Source organism: Falco punctatus, assembly GCF_963210335.1.
Source record: "Falco punctatus genome assembly, chromosome: 3".
NCBI lineage: Eukaryota > Metazoa > Chordata > Aves > Falconiformes > Falconidae > Falco > Falco punctatus.
In genome coordinates this window covers 81,454,619-81,470,325 of record NC_137582.1, presented here as the reverse complement: position 1 = coordinate 81,470,325, position 15,707 = coordinate 81,454,619, and the positions used below count along the sequence as shown (strand labels likewise).

Sequence of the window (15,707 nt, the reverse complement as noted above, 5' to 3'; positions counted from 1 at the left end):
GGCATGGAATATTTTAGATTGGTGGTTAATGTGTTTGTGTGAGTCATATTTCATGTGAAAACATGACTGGAAAATTCCTCATTTTAACTGTTCCTCCTCTACTAACAACAACAACAACAACAAAAAAGACTGAAGTTAATTTATTTATTATTGAGGTGTTGTGTGCTGCACTACACATTTTTCATATTATCTCATAAAGCTTTGTGAAAAACTAAAATAAAAGAATGGGAAGGAAGGGGAAAAAAGCCTCCTATACTTCTGTCTTGTTTCTTTCCTTTTACTGGTGGATACTACCAATGTATTTTCCATTGCCATTTAATTATGTGCCTTTGGTGAGTCTGTACAATGTGTTTACCACCTGCAACAAACCTGAATGAATATCCTGGATGCAAACAGTTCAGGATAAAATGCTGTTGCTTGGATGCATCTCTGTTGTTGATTTGATAACAGCGCAGCAAGAAAGAGCAAAAAAAAATATTTTATGGATGAAGGTTTGTTGTCTGCTAACTACTGCAGGCTTTATAATTTTCCTTTTCACAAAAGCACTTTACATGACTGTGTGTTTTGTTTAGCAAGTGAAGGTCAGATCTATCTCCTCTTCAACCTGTTAAGCAAGGGTACCGTAAAGTGCTCCTGCCTTTAAAGAGATTTAGCTACAATGGTGCCCTACCAGTTCTTCACACTTTTAGACATTGCTGTGGGTAGATCATAGCTGCTGTGTTTAAGCTTGACTATAGAATGTATTTCTTCTAAATAGATGGTGGGTGGTTTGAATGAAGTTTGCCCCCTTCTTTCCTAAGTTTCTTGCCAACAAATGAACTTTTTTTCATACCATTTTCTCTGGGAAATGCAAAACCAAGGTGCTTAAAGAGGCTACTTTACAAGTTTGTTGGTAGTTTTTCTAAATACAGTTTTTTTGGTTGTGGGACTTGGGTGTTGGGTTTGTACGGTGAGAGTATTCAGCGCATTTTTCTGGCTATGTTGGTTCTTTCATGTTTTTCTAATAAGAATCAGTTACATGCTTCAGGCTTGGACAATAATCTTGAACAATAAGAATGTCGTAGACAAAGGAAGGAAATCCTCTGATCAGTCTGGCTTGAGGAAAAGGGCTTGGGAGATCTGAGTTGTGAAGAGGCTTCTCCACAAGGTTGTGGAGTGACACACACCAGTGCTTTGGCTTTAAAGTGTGTAAATTTTACTGATGAACTTTAGAGTTACCTAGATCTCTGTTATTCTGTCTCAAAGATCTTCAGACCCATGCAGCACGCATTCTGGAATATGGAGACCAGAATGTAAAGCTGATTTTTTAATTAAAGAAAACACTTTTCCCTTCAAGAAATGTCACTTAAGTGGATTGAACAATATTTATGGGGGAGGGAGGAGCAACTGTAAGTTTTGCTGAAGTTTTGCTTTCCTGGACAGGAAATTCTTGAGATGGAAACAATTTGAATCAACATTTTAGAAGAAATATTCACAGTGCTTAAAATGAAAAATACCCTTTTTTCATTTTAAATGAATGAATGATGGAAAATGAGAGGATTTATACCTAAAAATGCCAGAAGGGAATTTCTCCTGTGAAATTCTCCCCAAAATACACATTTCTCTGACCAGCTTTGTAATGGAGACAGCTCATGACATTATTGCATACAATCAAGACTTAATCATAGTATGAAACACAGGCTAGAGGCATTCCCTTTATACCTCACACAGTCAAAGTGCTTTTTATTCAAATGCACTATTGAAAATTGGTCCTCAAAGTTCTCTTGGAAAAAAATTAATATTTTACTTATTTTTATAATGAGTAAATAAATATATAAGAAGATGAAGTTCTTGTTGGCACAGAACTTCTGATAAGCTAATAAATATATACTGCTTCCAAATGCAACCAGTTTAATGTAAGCTAGCTCAACTGTTTTGCCATGGTATTTCAGTTCCAAGATTTTCTTCCCCAAGTTGGACCTTCTCGACTTGTCTAAATGACAAAATGACAGAAGCAGAATTGAAAATGTTTACTCTTGGCTGTTAACATAGACGTTGCATAACCTGTTTTTTCTGATTTTATTGTGCCATGAAAGAAGTTTAGAATAACATTATTTTCTAGAAGTACAAAAAAGGGGAGGAAGAAGACCAACTAATATCCAGTTAGAGACTCTTAAAATATTTGGATCTGCTCCTAATTCTAGAGCAGTCTATAGGGAAGGATTTTCAAAATCTTGGTTCCCAAATTTTAGAACTTATGCTGTTTCCCTGTACCTGGTGTTAACTATATGAATTGGAAAGCAGCAAAAATCTCTTCCATAGTACAAAGGAGTGTCTGGATGAGTTCAGAAGTACAACTTCATTGTGAACATAATTGCACTTCTTGCACATAATTGCAATCGTAAGTCAAACAAGACAGCTTCTAACAGTTGGGTCAGATTTTTAATTTTATGATCTAAATTATTAATGAGAATATTTCCATAAACTTTCTGCATAAAAATTGACTCCATAACAGAGAGGTCAGTTGGTCTTGTCTTCTAGCCTTTATGTTTATCAGTGGTAATCAGAAACTGTTTTGCCATAAATGCGTGCTGCTTTTATGCCTCCTGACGTACATACTAAATATAGGTGGTGAATCACTTAAAAGCTTTATGAAGAAAAAATTAATTCTGTAGGTTCTAGTTAAATTAGATTATGCATGGATTAAGAAACACGAGGGGTTAAATGGCAAGTGTACACAGGAATACTATTTAGCTTTTTTCTTTTTTTTTTTTTTTTTGAAATGATTTAAAACCTTGGGAATCTTAAAAGCCATATTCAATCAATTATGGAAAGCCTGATGCAGGCTACTTTTCATAGTGTGGCTGCAGTCAGACAAAATGGTACGGTGCATAAAGACGACAAGCAGATCAGTACAAGAATGCATAATGCTATTGTAGAAATCAGTAGGGTTTCCACATCTGATAGACAGCCATGTTGAACACAATATTTCTTGAGAATGATACCGTGGTAATATAAGCAGACTTGCAGCAAGTAGTGAGGTTGATTAGGACTATAAAGATTTTTATAAGAGAATACTGAAAGGTTGAGATTATTTATGCAGAAGATAGATTGGAAACTTCTATAACCTGCCTCCTAAAGTAAGATTTAAGAGCATACCCAGTACTGTCAAATAGAATAAATTCAAAACAGATAAACAAGATTTTTGAGCTCTACCTGAACAGAAAGAAACTGCAGAATTCAAGGTCACAAAGACTGAAACTTAAGATGATTCAAAAAGACATTGGACACCTTTCTCAGTGAGAATTTTAAATAATAAGCATATATTTTTTTAGAAAAGACAAATCATTTTAAAAAGCTGTGCCTGAGGCAAACATACACTTTTAATATAACAGTATATTGCATCTTCTTGTGGTGTATCTTGTCTGGCCAGCATTAGAAATATTGAGTAAGAGTCAGGATATTGGACAAAATGGACAATTATTTTTTTTCAAGATGACAGTTTCTCTTCCTATTGCAATCTGAATTAGTTTGTTATAATTTCTCTCTGCTCTACTTGTCAAGAAAAAAGAATGAATGGCAGCTTTGATTTCCCTTTCTGCCCCCAGAAAAGGAAATCTGTCATAGTCCTCTTTCAGAGATTCAAAGGGTCAAGTATTTTGAGGCATCTTTCACTCACATTTCATGCTTATAAGCTGTGAACAGGTCTGGGACTAGGGAAACATCTCATTCTGTGCTCCTTTTCTGGCATTTCACTACTTTGATAAATGAGAGGTGGTATATTTTACAGTTTCAGGCATGCTCAGCTGGAAACACAGGATCTGTTTTATTCTAAGAACACTCATCCCTTGAAAATTGTTCTGCTTTTGAGTTTCTCAATTTCTGTATTAACTATTGAAAGTCTTACCATAATAATTCAAAGAGCTTAATACATTCATAAGAAGTTTGCTTTAAAGAGACTCTTCTTTTACTAAGATTGTCTTCTACTAGCCCAATTTATGGAAAAAAACAGGTCTGGTCTAAAATATAACAGTTCTTGATTAGGGCACAATGCTGAACCAGGAACTGAATTTCATAGCTACTTTCTCCACAGAGATTCAAAATCCTAAATCCCATTTGTGTTAGCTGTCAAATTACAAGATATGGCTATGATTAAAACTGCTTAAAGACAGAATTCTTATTCCATGGGATTTTCTAGGGAAAAAAAGAAATGTCATTCAGTTGTAGAATTAAAAGAATAGGTACTAGATTTTTTTTTTTCACCCAGAAATAAAACCAAAGTTAATTACTTAGAGTTAATTGGAATCTGATAGAATCAGAGAATATTAAGGTTGGAAGAGCGGGTCAGGTGGGTGAAGTAACAGCAGTTACTTAGTGCCTGATCCAGTCTGGTCTTGAGTTTTAGTTGTCAACCTCACAGTGAAATTTTTTTTCCTGATATATTGTCAGAATTTCCCATGTTCCAGTTGGTGCCTGTTGCTTCTTTTTTTTTCCCTGAACAAAGATTTTGCTCCCTGGTGCCACTGGAGTCCCTGGGAGAGCTGCTTCTGTTGCCAGGAAGTTCCCCTTGTCTCCAGTACCTGACCTGCAGGTGCCTCCAAACAGCGGGGGTCCCCTCCAGGTGCAGGTGTGCACGTGTGTGTGTTAACAAGTACTGTCAGTCATTATTTTCCTCATCGCCACCCCTAAGGGGCAACCCTAGTAACCAGCTGCTCCTCAGCTGGCCCATTCCTGCTGCTCACAGCCCACAGGGTGGTGCTGGCAGTCCAGCCAGTGGTCCTTGTAGTTCTCACCCCATTTGCTCTAAGGGCACTGCAGGAGACCATGTCACAGGCTTTGTTAAGTCAACGTAAACAGCATCCACTACTCTTCCTTCATTCACCAAACCAGTCCTATATTCATGCCAAGCTCTCAGATGGCATGATTTGAACTTACAAAGTCCGTGTTGTTTATTACCAGCTATTTCTTGTTCTTCGTATCCTGTGTGTTTTCTTAAGGATTGGTCTGTACCTCTCGCAGGGAGTGAGGATAATTAGCCTGTGTTTACCTGGATCCTCTTTTTTGCACTTAGAGGTGGATGTGATGTTTGCCTTTTTCCAAAAGTCTTAGACTTGAGGAGTCCACATGAGGTATTCTGTGTCACCATGAAGCCCTGTCTCACCTGACTTCCTCCTCTTGTGTAGGCCCAAACCCTAAAAGCCACAATCTCCCACAATGTGTCTGCTTGATTAAAACTTTTCATGGCAAATTACACATAATTTTTAATATAAGAAATCATAAGTTTACAGTTCACACTCCAGTTGTCATGGAGTGCAAAATTTCAGCTGTTTTTCTCAATAGCCACTGTATCAGAAGTTCAACCTATTTTTCTGATTATTTCCCACCCCCCCACCCCCCATTTGTCCCACAGCTCTCTCTTCTGGGATTAAAGTTCTAGCATATCAGGAAAAAAATTTTGTAATTGAAAGAAAATTAATTTGAGCTTACTTGAAAGCTCCCATACAAGTACTTGTTAAAATGTAACATGGAAATGCTACTTAGCATGATCTCAGTATACAGAAGGGAAGGTAGTAACAGACAAATCACCAGGGATCATAAAATGTAGTATGTATTTGAGCACTATGATAAACAGACTATTCAGTCTTGCTACGGTACAAATACCTGTGGTAGTAAATCTACCAGATGCTGCTAGGCTAAAAGGAAAAAAAGTCTGAGGTATGTTCAGTCTGGCAAGGCCACAAGTAAGAGAGGCTGTAATAGCTTGCTCATGTCTCTAGCATCTGTGATGCTCTATTACATAATCTAAAGATGTCCCTTTGAAATCTCAGTGGAAAAGTTGCCACTGATTTGAGTCAGGGTTGATCAAGACCTTAGTGCTCATACAGGCCATGTTTATCATAGTAATTTGCCTAGGAGTAAAGGTGGCGTTGCATGAGGAATGGTTTTACCAGTATGAAGATCATGGGAAGATACGTATTCAGTACTCCTTTAGCTGTGTACAGGGATCTATAGAAATAATTTGTTAGCTGAATATCTATTTTCTCTTATAGGAAGAGTTAATTAGTTATACTTGAGGGGGTTATACTATTCCATCCAAGAGAACATTGTAGCTTTGCATAGTTTTGCCTCTTTTTTTTCCTATCAAAAAGACATGTTCTGTATTTGAAAATATAACACATGAAAGTTAAATTTGGTTTTCCTGCTTGTCAGGAGGTTTTGTTTTGTGTGTTTTTTTTTTTTTTGTTTTTTTGTTTTTTTTTTTTTTTTTTTGCACTCAGATATGTCACTCCCGGGAGCCTCAAGCATGCGTGGAGCCCGTCTTGTTCTCGCACAGACTGCTGCCCTTCTGGTGAAGAGGTTTCACCACGTTAGGCGAGACTGGAGAGGAAGTGTGTCAAATGTGCTGCTGCCTGTCATCTTTGTTGCACTGGCAATGGCCTTGTTTAGTGTGAAGCCGCTGACTATTGACTATCCTTCTCTCAAGTTGACTCCAAAACTTTACGACAACGCAGAATCCTTCTTTAGGTGAAGAGCTCATCCATCATCATCAATATCCAGGGTTTTGGGACCTTTATTCTTGTGTTCTCATATTCTAAAGACTATTTGTATTCTAGGAAGAAGAATAGGTTACTTTTTACAATAGATGTTTATTTTTTAGATGCTTAGTACATTTTTATAGGTTATTATGAGGGAGAGATAACATTAGAAAAACATTATACAGAGGATTTTCTGGAAGGAAGGGCAAAGACTTTGGAGCACTTTGAACAGGGTGATCTGTTTCAATACCAGCCATAGCCATTTATATAAAAATGCACAAGTGGAATTAAGCAAGCCTTTGCATGCTTAATTTTTGCTAATTGCTTAGGTCTGAGGCCATTTTCTCAAAATAATTCTCAGGTTTGAAAGTGTCACATAGTATTAACAAAGCCTGGTACCCTTCTTACTCAGCCTTTAGTTTCCATGTTTAGCTTTGAAACCAACTGCATTTATTTATTATCTACAGTACCTATAGGTCTGAACTATTCTGTACTGAGCGCATATCACACGTAGATCACTATCTACTGAAAAAATATCCAGATATCTTCATAAACATCATAATGCTGTTTGAATTTATAAATGAAACATAAAACCATTTAAACCATGTTAACTGTTAGGAATGCATGTTTATACAGAGGAAGATGGCCATAAGGAGAGATTGAGATTTGTTTAGCCATTATTGTATAGGATTTTATTTATACATTCACACATAGTTTTTGAAATGAGATAATTTTGCTGTTTTGGTATGTTTCCTATGCATGGATTTTATAGTTCTTTAATTTATTGGTAAACATGCAGGATCTTGAGCCTGAAAGTTAATACAATTAATGTGTTTGTCTTTCTTTTTCTCCCCCCTCTTCCTTTCCCACCCCTGTCACGGCCCACTTTGAACAGCACTGAAGATGATAACCTAGGAAACATTTCTCACATTCTGCTGAGATATTTCTCTGATTGGGACCACACATGCATGCATTCAAAACAAGGGTAACAATGACTAACATAACTACTTCCTTAATTGTAAATTGTAAATATTGTAAATTCAGTATTTTTTGTCTGTGGAGTGTGGACTATCTTAAGCTTTTCTTGGCAGCATGAGGTTAATGACAAATCTGTTCTGATGAAGGAGCTGGCATCCAGGTAAAGTTCATAAGCAGCCTTCATTGTTAAAGGTCTGATCCAAATCCCTTAAAAGCCAGTGACAGCTTTCTGATTAATTTCAGGAGGACTTTGATCAATTCTGTTGCCTATATGAATGAAAGCTAGACAATAATTACAATATTAGTTTGGAGGCATTCCAGATTTACAAATTTAGGAATGCAGAGTGGTGACCATGTTTTACTTATTTTATTGCTGCAAACATAAGGCATGTAGTTAATTTGCTGCATTAATTATATAAATATTTTTAGTAAAACCACTTTGATATAAATAAGTAAAACTGATGTATCTCTAGACACCACTGCTGCTGTGATAAAATGCTAAGAAGGTGTTCAAGATGCTAAATCTGCTCGTTACTCTGTGGATTTCTTCTAAGTATACATTCCTTTCATTTAACGTTTGTTCCTATTGTTATGTTTATTCCCATTAGAAAAAATAACTCATGTTGGCAGATGGAATCTACATCACCCCAGGATTCATGTGGATGTGTGGCTGAACAAGAGGTATGCCATTTTATATTTATTTATGTATGTAAAAATTATGTCTGTATATTACATCTAATACACATAATAATACACAATATGTATAATATACATACTTGGACTCTTCTTTTTGAAGGACTAGAGAAAGGAATGAGGAAATAAACCTTCAGAGCACTGGCTTTTTTATGATTGGAGATTTTCTTCTGTTTCATATAGTGTTTGGGCTACATGTTTTGAAGTCTTCAGAGAAAGAGCTTGCACAGTTTTGATGTATATATAGGTATATAAGTGTGTACTTATATAAGTGTACTTATGTATATTATTATGTACTTATATATATACAATTATATATGTATTTAAGTGTGTATATATGTATATACACTAGAAATGGCTATAGATTGATGTAAAATAACAGGAATCAGAGATGAATGAACTATTCTCAGGAGATGCAACTTCGCTTTAAATAGGACTTTGCTTACAAAGATACTCTTGTAAAACACAGTTAAAACATAACACTCCCATAGTCTGGAAGACTACCTACTTTCAAAAGGACAGGGTAGGCAATCTAACTGACAGAAGGTACCAGGGAATCCACATGTGAATGCAATTTAATTGTTAGTGGTTTGTTTGGCTTGTGTATTTGAAAATAGATCTTTGAGGAAAGAAAGGATTTTGAAAATGATAATGAATTTCTGACCTTTTTGATTAGTGAGTTTTCCTGCTGACTGGCTCTGGGGTTTAGCAATAGACAAGAATGTGAAACTGTGTATGAACTGACAAATATATTTCCCTGGATGGAACCAATCAATCAAATACATTCTCTCCTTCATAAAATATAAATATGTAAAGTAAGAGTTGCATCTGAAATATAGCAATACAGTTTTGGGAAAAGCAGAAGGAGGAAACTAATTTTTTACTTTGCTGGGCAAGGAACAAATTTGCCTCTAATACTAGTGAGATTTATTCTTAAAATATGAGAAGCTTAAATAAAATATGAGAAACTTAAATAAAATGGGAATGGGAACTCACACAGGGAGAGGCCCATTAACCATGAAAGCACAAAAGAGAGGTCACTTGACAGTGGAGGCAGAACCTGTGTCTGTGACCTATGGAAAATCAAAATCTCTGAGAGGGAATTTTAGTTTGTGTAAGGTTAGGATGTCAAATAAGCATTAAAATTTTTCAGTTGATATACATAATGTACTTTACAAGGCTTCTGAGATATTGGATCATACCATCTGTCTTCTTTTCTTCGGTTGTGAGAATATCCCACTGAATCACTAGAAAACATTTTCCTTTATTCTTCTCTGCAGTCCATTTTTAGAAGTACACCGTTTTTAGAAGCATGTTGCATTGATTAGAATTTTGTTTTCATCTCATATTCATATGGTGCTTTTTTTATGTTTCTTCTCAGGCACAAGTGAATAATAGTCTTGCCTTTCATTGTTGTAAACCTTTCTAAACATATATAAGTCTTGATGTCTTCAAAAAAATCCTGATTGGCAGGGTTGCAAGAGAAATCAAAATTGGTTCTAATAATGTAGGTAACAATTATTTGAGATGCATTATAAGTATAAACCATACATAATTTATTAAACGCTATCAAAGCTGAGAAAGGCAAATATAGTTGAAAAACAATGCTATAAAACCTATGTAAAAATTTAAAAACATGGCTAAACATAGTGCCACTGATTTCTAACAGTGCTTTACTTTTTTTTGTATGCTGGTTTTCAGATGTGTCCAAATTTCAACACCTCTGCTCCCTATTTGAAGAATAAGAATGGACATATTTTGTACAATCTTTCAGGGTTCCTTGTGGAAGAATATTTAGTGAGGCCTTCCAACAAAGCAAGGTAACCTTAAATTATCTAACCTCTGTTTATCTTTTGAGTATAAAACCCACAGTCCTTCCTGATCCAAAGCATAGACATATGTCACTTAGGATATAAGGGGTAGTTGCCTTCATCTGTTGCCTGTTATCGAGGTGTACAGGCAGGTTAAGGTGACATGGAACCGCCTTCATGGTCACTTCTCAGAGCTTCCTCCAGCAGTTACATGATAATTGTATCTAGGCATACCCTGGTTCTTCTTGCCACATAGTGAGTTATTTCAGCATCTCAGAGAAATAAAATGTATATGTATATGCAAATCAGACAAACAATATAGTTTCCATTCCCCAGAGACTCAAATAGAGGTGGACATGTGCCGGTTTACCTTTCTTTGAAGTAAAAAGGGCTGGTATACCCCTAGTAAGACTTCATATCCTGTGATAACAGCCACAAAGTTTTTAATCTGCTGTATTTTAAGGTTTACTTACATGCGTTTACAGATCAACCACTTCCTTTGACCTAAGTGCAAATACTAGACCAAGCATGATTTTATCAAGGAGAAGAAAGTGTTAGCCATGTATGCATTAAAAAAAAAGTGTATCAGATTTGATAAAAATAGAGGTAAACATCTTAGAATAAAAGATGTGAGCTAGAATATGAATGTAATAGGAAGAAATCAGACTGTTTAAGATGTTTCTGAAAGTCAGGAATACCTCACTTGCTCACAAACCTTCCTGTTGCTCAGGGATTTCAGCTTTCAGAAAGTAAAAATTCTTATCTGGGGGAATCCCCCTGACTGAAAAGCACAATAACATTCAGCTGATTCAAGAGGATATGGAGCTTCTCCTTTTTAACCGAGAAGGGGTTTGTGAAGGGTGAAGTTTTGCTTTCAGTTGAAAAATAAAGTATTAGTGTAGATATTACCACTTTATCATTGCAAGAAAAGACTGCAAAGCTTAAGGCAGGTAACTTGTTCTTACTTTGTTATTATATTCTATTACCAGATATGGTGGTTGGTCTTTTGGAGGGAGGAAAGCATCTGAACTTCAAGATAAAAAATTGAATAACACCAAATCTAAGCCTCTGGCTAAGGTAAGGGCTGCATGTATGTGTATGCATTTGCATGTAGGTATTGCTTACTTATTCAGACTCCAACATCACAGCACTTAGCAAATAATAAATCATTACATTAAATCCTTGCATTTAGAAATTGGGAGAAAACCCCTCTGTTATAGTCCACTTCTCTGTTCATAATTCTTAAAGTATTCTGTATTCTGAGAAGCAGTTTTAAATGAGTTAGATGATACATCTTTTGTTTCTCTGAGGTCAGCTTTAAAACTTGTTCTTAAATAGTCAGCCCAGATATTTCTTTATGGTTTTTGTTTTCTACAAAAAGTCAATGTCAGAACTGACAAAAGCTCATTGAATGTCTCAAAAATGAGTTTTTATTGATTTTTTTTAATTCCTGCAAATAATATTTTTCTTTGCCACATTTGTCTCTTTCTTCTCCACCCTGTGCCCATGTCCTGTGTATCCCATCCTCCCTTTGCAAAAAAAAGAAAAAAGTAAAGATTTAGCTTCTAGGACTAGTTGCTTCTGCATAACAAATATGCTACCCTGTGTTTATAATCTGCTTTTGAAATCTGAGTAACTTTCCATTTTTAACTCAGAGAAACAGAAATGTGCCTTGCTAAAATTAGTCAGGTTGTGAAATCCAAATCTCTTCTTGATAGTAGATTGTACTGTCTTGAAATGCTACCCAGATCCATTGTTTTCTGTCAGGAGCTACCTCTGAAGTTAGGAAAAGAAGGATTTGTAAGCACAATTGAAATAAAGAGCTTTTCCTTGAGGCCTTTTGGTATGCACTGGAAAGATACAGGATCTCCATACTGTGAAAACCTGGGACAGGACCTAGAGGCTAACAGGCAATTTAATAGTGCAAGGAATTTTATTTTCCTTGGCCATGCTTTGAAAAGTTCTTTTGAGATACATTCAAATGTAGACCAGTAACAAGTAGAGGAACAGCAGTCTCGGAGGAGTACTGAGGATCAGCGAGTGGTCTCTATTTTTGTATTCAAAGCAAAACAGATTTGATAAGAGGAAGCTCTGGACTTTCCAGATTCCAGATTAGAATATGAAAGCATGATGCTTCTGCCTTTAAACTGTTTTATGGGAGTATACAAACTAGATTTTGTTTGCTTTTATAAAAGAACAAGAGATGAAGCAGTGTAAATAAGCTCTATCCCAAAATCCATTGTGGGGCGAAGTGTCAAAACAATCATGTGTTAAAACAACATACAGATATTCTCCAATCCAGTATCATTTCACATTTCTTTTTGCAAAATCACTGCCGGTTTGCAATGCCTCTTCCATGTAGTTTTGTTAAAAATCTTATATATGCACCCTACCTTATATATATATTTTCATTTTGGTCATTTGTGACATCCCTTCTGCCCCCAGATCTATTACAGCTTTCAACTTCAGTTCCATCAATCCTTCATTAGGAACTTGAAGTCCTACAGGGACTGCAGTAAGATGTGTTTTCTAACTGTTGTTTTTCTCCTATGTATCTTTAATCATTTTATACTCTTCTTTTGACATGCCTGCATTGTAGTTTTTGTCAGGGTCCTTTTTTTAAATTGTCTTTTGGCATAGAGCTCCACCTGCACAGGGATAAATTATAGTTATACTGTTAGTGAGTAAGCTTCATATATGAGACCCAAAGAAAATAGTGGAGTAGATTTATAAAGGGCACCGTGTTATATAAAATACCTCCTGGAAGTGGCTTTCAACTGATGCAATGTCAAATTATTGCATTAACCTTTCAGTAATTAATGACCAGACTTTTACTTTGACCTTTCAGGCTTGTTCATGAGACAGTGACTGTACCATTTACATAGCCTTGTATGAAAGAAAATGAGAAATTTGCATTTGAAGAGACTTACCATATGATTCATTTCATTTCAGAAAATTTCTGAATCTTTATCTGTTATTCTCCTGCACTATAAAAGGCCAACAGTTTTTCCAGTTCAAATTATATTACCTATTCAACACCCCTTTTCCTGTACCTAATCATACCATGCTGTATATACTGCATACATATGCATGCACACAGAGAATGTGTATGTGTGCATGCACAAGAGAGAATATATCTACCACATGACAAATATGGCTGATTAAAACCATTATGACATTCATTGATGATCACTGCTATGTGGCAAAAGCACAACTCCTCAATTTTCTTATGTTTTCATGACTGTATGTTCTTTAGTTTTCTTTGATAATGTGGGCAAAAAAAAAATTCCATAATGATTTCACAGTTTCTATTGTTTATGACAAATAAGTATAGCAAGAACATGTGGTAATTTTAGTCCTGAAAAGCAAATTGTACTATTTATGTGGCATCCTGAAGGGTGTATATTTCCAATCTCCACGGTCGGGATTTGAGGTTTTACTGTACAGTAACAGTATAAGTGTCCAGAGGAATTTACATATCTCCAGTCTAATACCCTTTCTCTGGATTCTCATCATTAATCTGGTCCAGCAATGCTTAGAGATTCTCTACTCCTCCTGATCCTTTTTCTTTTTGATAGACCATAGATGTCAGTCTAGCATTACTCTGAAATATTAATGGCAGGTAAAAATGGTATAGAATAATGGAAAACACCTTGTTATAGAACTTATATCTAATTTGGTGAGGTGCCATGTTTTTCCTTGGGAAGGAATTTTAACAATCATGGGAAAGTTGATAAAATAATGACTATAAAACCAAATCATCTTAATCTATATATATTTTTCCATTGCTCACCTCTTTTGTGCCCTCTGTAAATAACTACCTGTGTGGTACACAAGAAATATGAAATGTATTTCAGCTGGAACCTTTGCAATCAATTTAGAATAAGCCACAAGACTTCAGAAAAAATGAGCTTAAATGCATGTACTGATCAACAGCTTCGAATGCCTTTTTTCCAGATTATAAACAATAAATTTCCAGCTTCAGTTTGGTTATTTCCTGGTGGTTTGATTCAGTTACATAATGTAGCTTGGACAAAGAATTGTAATTAAAGTGTGGGATATTGAAATGTATTGTTATACACAATGACCTATTGTGGTTTTTTGTATTTTGTTTGAATATTGGTCATATTATTACATTTCTAAAGTGTTCTGTGAACACTTGAGACCTTTCCCCTACTTCAATTAAATAAGAAAGTGTCATCAGATTTTTGTTTTATTGTTTTCTTAATTCCTTTTTTTTTCAATATAATGAGCACAATTGTAGTGGAGTTTCGTTATGTATGTGTAACTTTCTATTTGGCCCATTTTTTTTTTTTAAATAGAATAAGAAATGGGTATGTGGGAGTATGAAAAAGTCTGGTTACCCTTTATGACTTGTTTATGTTTCTTTGCTCTGGTTGACGTTTGTGCAGGAGATTCAGAAATGCAAAGACTTGCAGTTTTCCTCAGGACACTTAGGTTTTATTTCACTTCATTTTTTTTAAGAACTGTCTTGTTGATTAAAGAATGGGGGATCTAGTTTTTGTAGTAATTTATGGGACCTGAACTGGAGGAGAACAAAGGAGTTAGTGGCACATGAGTTTGCAGAGAGATAAAGAGTTTGCAATTTGATATTTTTCTTTTCTTTAAACATGGGGACATAAGATGCTGTTGAGATTTCAAGCAGTTGTGAAGACCACATAAAGATGAGTACAAAATGTGAAAGATAATGCAAGCAAAAGCAGTGGTAGACAACAGCTGCTTATTTTTTAAATAAGGACTAAACAGATCTTATGCCAAAGAAGGTTCAAAGGTGAGAGGTATAGAAGCTCAGAGTGGTATTTGGAAGCATGATATAGTATGATGGGAGAAAATGGAATGTACAGTTAAGAGTGTTGTAAACTTTGCCTCACAACAGTATAATGTGGAGATTCTAACAAGTAGGTAATCAGGAAAATAATAAGACAGGGGACTTGGACTGAAGATTAGACAATCTCACTGGGAAACACAGAGAAAAATGTGGCAGGAAAAACAGTCAAAATCTGGAACCAGTGTTTAAGTAAGGATTGTAGCTGGATACTACAAGAAAGAAAAACAAAAAAAATTTCTGCAAGTAAATAAAAAAAACATATCTGGAAATTTACACCAGTATCAAGAAGAGGCACATACATTTCGAAGAATACTAGATGAGAACAGCATCTGAGTGAGGGGAAAAGAATCTTTAAGGAAGTTTCTAAGATGTAACTGTATAGATGGTAATTTTAGAAAGGATCTAAGATAACTGAAGTCCTAGAAGGACTGTTAAGGCAAGAAAGACCTATATAAATCTTTGTGCACTTTGCAGTATGAATCAGAATCCAGACACAAAATGAGAATTGCCCAGCATCCACCCAAGATGTACTAAAAGCAGATTATCAAATAGCTTGGAATAATTTGGAAAGGTTAAGAATTTTTCAACTATATAAACAAAAAGAGGATACGAAAGGTTACATGGAGTGAGGAATGAATAATAATCAGAGATTACTTTAAAAATGTCACTAAACCCCAAAACAAACATACATAATAATTTGACCTAGTTTTCAGTATGGATGATGTGGGTTCAAAGGCACTATAAATAACAGTAATAAGGCACAGAAATGGAATCGATTTTCAAAGGCAAAGCAAAACTCAGACCTCAGTATTTTCCATTTTGAGACGTATCAGTCTCCCAGTAATGATCCTAGCACATGGA

The 15,707-nt window shown here is 35.4% G+C and overlaps 1 protein-coding gene across 2 annotated transcripts in view; it reads left to right on the top strand.

Annotated features, from left to right (window-relative positions):
- The window catches only part of ABCA13 (ATP binding cassette subfamily A member 13), a 218,324-nt gene that overhangs the window by 126,020 nt on the left and 76,597 nt on the right, over nt 1-15,707 (top strand). For both annotated transcript variants that reach the window (XM_080379025.1, XM_080379026.1), the window contains exons 42-46: nt 6,258-6,504; nt 7,411-7,500; nt 8,102-8,174; nt 9,888-10,006; nt 10,987-11,074. In XM_080379025.1, coding sequence (XP_080235151.1) covers nt 6,258-6,504; nt 7,411-7,500; nt 8,102-8,174; nt 9,888-10,006; nt 10,987-11,074 — 617 coding nt within the window. The remainder of the gene's footprint in view (nt 1-6,257; nt 6,505-7,410; nt 7,501-8,101; nt 8,175-9,887; nt 10,007-10,986; nt 11,075-15,707) is intronic.